The sequence below is a fragment of the Cervus canadensis genome, chromosome 2 (assembly GCF_019320065.1).
Source record: "Cervus canadensis isolate Bull #8, Minnesota chromosome 2, ASM1932006v1, whole genome shotgun sequence".
In the NCBI taxonomy this organism is placed as follows: Eukaryota; Metazoa; Chordata; class Mammalia; order Artiodactyla; family Cervidae; genus Cervus; species Cervus canadensis.
In genome coordinates, this window is record NC_057387.1 from 74310537 (window position 1) to 74316119 (window position 5583).

The following is a 5583-nucleotide window of genomic DNA, read 5'->3' on the forward strand; positions in this document are numbered from 1 at the left end:
CAAACCCTTCAGTTATCTGATTATCTTTTTGCCCCATCCTCTCTACCAGTACCTTAGTTTAGGACACCATTATATCTCAATTATATATATAAATTATTGCAAAAGCCTTTTTCTGTTTCCCCTGCCTCACATATTGTCTCCCTTAATCCATTACTTATACCATAGCCAGACAGACAAAGAAAACATCACTTCTTTGAAACAGTATTCTATTTTTCAGAATCAGAGATGTGTCCAATGGCAGCATAGATTATTTTGTTATGTTCTCTAGCTTCTCTACAGAAGAATGGTGATGTCACAAATATTATGGGTGAATTGATCTTAATCCACAGGCTCAAGTGATTTTTTCAACTATCACAAAGACTGGAGAAGGAAATGGCAACCCAATCCATTATTCTTGCCTGGAGAATCCAATGGACAGAGGAGCCTGGTGGGCTACAGTCCATGGGTTTGCAAGAGTCAGACACAACTTAGTGACTAAACTACCACCATTACAAAGACTCAACAAAATCAACTAAATAAATATTTGTCCAATTTCCTAAAAAAGGAGACAATAATTCTTTAATATCTCAAATTCTAGAATTTTCAGTGTAGGTAAAAGCTTTGCAAGAGCTAGTGCTTTCAGAGGATTACTGGAAGAGAAATTTCATTATTTAGCTGTTTGAGATTATGAATTCAGTTTTCTATTATAAAAACATGTGGTGATAAAGGCATATCTAAGTCATAGGGTGAAGGATAGCAAGGAAGATTCTAGTCAGAGAAACACTCCTGAATTCTAAAGGAACATTATCTTTCTACTTTGTCTGGATGATAAGAGAAGCAGACAATCAATAATTATTGACTGTTTATTTTGTCAAGCAGGAGACATATTATCTCATTAGCTCTAGGAAGTAGTCACTGTCATCAATACAATATTACAGTGAAGGATGCGTAGAGATGTTAAATATATTGATTAAGATTCTAGATCTGGCAAGTGGGAAAGCAGAATTCAAGCTCAAAACACGAGAACCTGAATTCTTAAGTGTGCATTCTCATTTTTTTGAAATAGATGGTGCTTAAATACTTACAAAAACCCTTATGAGATAGGTTTTCCCGTTCTATAGACATGATTGTGCTTGATTGCTCAGTCGTATCCGACTCTTTGCGACCCTTAGGACTGTAGCCCCTAGGCTGCTCTGTCCATGGGGATTCTCCAGGCAAGAATACTGGAGTGGGTTGCCATGCCCTCCTCCAGGGGATCGTCCCAACCCAGGGATCAGCCAGGTCTCCCACATTGCAGGTGGATTCTTTACTGTCCTTCTCCAGGGAATCTTCCCTACCCAGGAATTGAACCTGGGTCTCCTGCATGGCAGGCGGGTTCTTTACCAACTGAGCTACCAGGGAAGCCCCTATAGACATGATTATTGAGGCTTAAAATGTTTAAAACTTTCCCTATGTCACTCAGTAAGGAGTAAGGCTGACATTGAAACTCAGACTTGCCTACTTTTAAAGTCCATGTGTTTTCCATGATGTCTTCCAAGAGTCCTGTTGTCTCATGAACGCAGCTAAATAGTAAGTGATGCTGTTCAGAAGTGACTGAATAACTAGCAATAATCGTAAAAACTCATTTTCAAAACTTCATGGTATCACCCATGTGCTTAGCAAATATCGTTAAAGTGAGGTATTGGCCAATAAAATGGCAGGAAAGTTCATATAAATTGGCCAAGAGTGGGAGGGCAACTTCAAAACTTGCTTTGACAATATTCACCATATCAGACTCTCATTCAGTCCTCAGCAAAATGAGGGGTTTCATTTTTATGTTATTTATCTTCTCTGTTATGCTTGCCATTTCAGAAGCAAGGAGTGAAAGATCCAGGAAGCTCTGCGGGTCCGAGTACATACGCACGGTCATCTACATCTGTGCCAGCTCCAGGTGGAGGCGGCAACTGGGGGCACTCCTGCAGGGTCAGTAAGGTAACATGGATGTGCATGACTTCTTCATTTATTATTATTTTTTGAAGATTTGTCTTAATAACTCTTTCTCTAGTTACTACTAAGCCACATCCACCTCAATCTAGTGAATTAATGATCAAAATAAGCTTAATTTGGCTTGGGAAAGAGATGAACTGCTCATTTTCAAAAAATATGACCTTGTATTCTTTAGTCCCCAGCTTGAAATGATTTGACTGCATAACTACTTTGGTGAGCTCAGCACCTATGGCAGGTCCAGGTGGTTGAGTAGGGAGAAGCAGGTGACTTCAAGGGCCATGTTGTAGAAGCAAGATTTTCACATTGGATAATTATAGAATATAATAAGCTGGCATTCAGGCAGCTGCTAAATAAGAATGGGAGGAAGGAACCTAACTTTTATTGAGTACTTATCATGTGCCAGGCAGTTTCATGTGCAACATTTCGTCTTCTGATAAGGATCTTTTGAAGTAAGTAATATTACCACCATTTACAGTTTTACTGAGGACAAAATTGTTCACCCAGCTGGTTAGCAGTGTGGTTGGGAAGAAAACCAGGGCTTTCTGACTACAAGAGTCGAGGTATTTTCCTTATTTTATAGTGTGTTTCAGGTGGCGAGAAGATGGTGGCAGTGTGTGTCATAATAAATAACGGCACTGTGGAGGTGGTGATGTTTGATAGAGGCCCTAGGGAGTTATGAGGAGTGGGGTGGGAATTCTAGCAGCAATAATTAGCTACTGACGAGAGTAGATATTGTCTCAAGATGAGAGTGAACTAGTGTGTTTCAGAAACAGTGAGGCGACTGATTTCACTGTATCTGTTTTCCAACTCAGGTAATTTCAAAGTTGACCATTTTCTACTAACCCTATATTAAAGTGTGAGGTAAATTTTATTTGAGATTCTATTTTAGTAATTGTATTTGTTATGTCTTATAATTAAAAGTAAAAGAGGAAAGCATACTAATGTAATAAATGTTGCAACCACATACCTGATAAAAGACTTTACAGGTTTCAATTTGATTTAAAATGATTTTGGTAAGGAAAAAGATTTTGGAAAATGATCTACAGTTTTTGTATTTTGGTGGGCCAATGTCTTGAAAACTTGTGAATCGACCACTCCTACTTTAATAATGAGAGGTTCATAGTTACTAGATGCTAATAAACAATAATGGTTTTTAAACTCAAGAGAATAAGCATAATTTACCTCATTGACTATATTTTATCAATCTCTGGATTAGCAAGTCAAAATACAGTAAAAAAAATAAACATTTCAGTATCTGTAAGCCATGGGACAATGGAATGTATGTCTGTGTAAGGCTATTCCCTTTTAACACCACTGACTTCATAATACTGTTATTTAACCTTTCACAGACTTTCAGAGTACTTTCCCATACATTAGATGTTTAATCCACTACTGGCTTACCAATCAGTATTCATTGATCTAAATTTTTTCTGGTGCCTTCCAGTGTGCTAAGGTGCCGATAAGTAAGTCTGGATGAAGTTAAAGTGAGAGAGGCTTATCCATGGACTCTGGGAACAACATTGATAAAACAGTGGGACCCACTTTTAATTTTCAAATATAGAGATTTAAATCTCCACTTCCTTCCTTACTGATCAGCTTTGCGGAATGAACACAGGGTTCTTTTTTGGTTGATTGTTTTTTGTTGATAACATATAACTAATACCTTTGGAAGCCGCTGGTCACCGTGCGGAACAGAAGCCAGGCCCTGACTTGGCTGCTAACCAGCTGAGTGACACTGGCTCTGTCAGTCCTCCTCTCTGCACCCCCCTTTCCTCCTCTGTAAAATGAGGAGGGTAGAGATGACTGAGTTCTCCCTAAAATATCTAACCTCTCTGAAGCCCCAGGCCAACGTTAAAAGTAAAAGTCATCTTCAGGATTCAATTTCCTTCCAAAAATCCAATGCATTTCCCCCAAAGTAGAAGTTGGTTGCTGCCTTTGTCACAGCACTCTAAGGAAGTATTTTTTCCCTTCTCTATAGCTGAGAGAGGAAACCACTTCCAGCTGCCAAATGAACAGGAGATTTCTGAGGAAAAAGCAGCTCAAAACCTTCCGAAGATGGATTCCTCAGGGGAGGAAAGTCTTCAGGGTGAACAGCTGCCCACGGAAGGGCTTTGGAGGTCAAAGAAGCATTTGGTGATGTCAAGACAAGACTTACAAATCTTGTGCTGCACTGAAGGCTGTTCCATGTCTGACTTGAGCACTCTTTGTTAGGACGAGAGCAAATCCCCGAGGGTGGCGGAGATGTAGCACATGTTTAATCACAGCGTTTTACTTCCCAGAATAACACTTACATTGTGTCATTAAACTAATGGCTTTTGGGTAGGCAGTCCTTTCCTAAAAGTTGTTGATGAATGGCTAAAACCACTACAAAGTCTATTTTCTCCCTTTGCCAAGGTAAATGCACTGTTCTTTTCAAATTTTAACTAATCCTTTGAAAATTTAAATGCTGTGCAAAATTGCAATAAAATTGCCATAAACCAAGCTCACTGTGATGTTTCTGTTTTTAAAACAATGTTAAATAACTTTAAAACAGTAAACAAAAATGCTAATGGTAGAAAAACAAAGTAAGCATAAAAAGAAAATAAAAACCAACGATTACTTCATCATTTAGAAATAACTAACCACTCTTTACTTTTGTGTTACTGTATATTATTACTGAAAATTTAAATTTATTCACAGTCAAGTATAAGAATCTAAACAAAGTACATTTTTCAAAAGTTCTTAAGAGTGCTCTATGCATGTTTTCCATTATGCAACTCTTTAACATTCTACTTGAGAATAGCTGGGTGCATATATGAGTCAAATAGGGTCTATAAACAGCCAAAATCCAGCCTAGATTTTGCCTTCAGCTACTACTGAGATGAAAAGACATGCTGTTCTCATTCTGGGGACTGAAAAACTAAAACTCAGATAGCCAAATCCTTGTGTCACAATTGGATATCTTCACAGATAAAAAGACAAAGTAAATATCATAAAACTATGATTTTATTTCTAACTCTGTCAGCCAGCCAACTCCCCAGTAGATTTTACACTGTTCGACTCTTTGTTCATCTGAGGTGCTGCATATTAAAACTCCAGTCTGTATTTGAAATTTGTGAACTATGTATTGGGCACTTAAATTGTGTGATTGCTTTGCTTTTTGCAGATAAAAACAACAACAACAATAAAACAAAAAACTGAGTCTCTCTAGAATTAAGTAAATGTCTCCTAAGTCACACAGCTAAAGAGTTGATATCACCCATTCAAACTTGGACCGTGCTAAGTCCCTTCAGTAACGTCTGACTCTGCAACCCTGTGGACTGTAGCCCTCCAGGCTCCTCTGTCCATGAGTTTCTCCAGGCAAGAATACTAGAGTGGGTAGCCATTTCCTACCCCAGGGTATCTTACCAACCCAGGGACCGAACCCGCATCTTTATGTCTCCTGCATTGGCAGGTGGGTTCTTTACCACTAGTGCCACTTAGCATGAATCAAGGCAGTCACATTAAACTGCACGGGCAGTTAATTACTCTTTACCACCGGACACTCTCTGTTTGAAGTCAGTTTCACTGAAGAATGTCCTTTGATGAGACAGTAAAAATTAATAATATTGAATCTCAACCCTTGAGTATATGCCCCTT

The 5583-nt window shown here is 38.5% G+C and overlaps 1 protein-coding gene and 1 non-coding gene across 2 annotated transcripts; one reads left to right on the top strand and one right to left on the bottom strand.

The window, feature by feature from the left end:
- Positions 1-1308: 1308 nt before the first annotated feature.
- TRNAG-GCC lies at positions 1309-1380 on the bottom strand. Its single transcript has one exon. It is a non-coding gene; the product is annotated as a tRNA-Gly (tRNA).
- A 373-nt stretch (positions 1381-1753) lies between these two features.
- Positions 1754-4446, top strand: INSL5 (insulin like 5). The gene is given in 2 exon segments (XM_043447486.1): positions 1754-1950; positions 3944-4446. Coding segments are annotated over 2 exon segments (408 nt in total). The 5' UTR covers positions 1754-1775; the 3' UTR covers positions 4177-4446.
- Positions 4447-5583: the final 1137 nt, after the last annotated feature.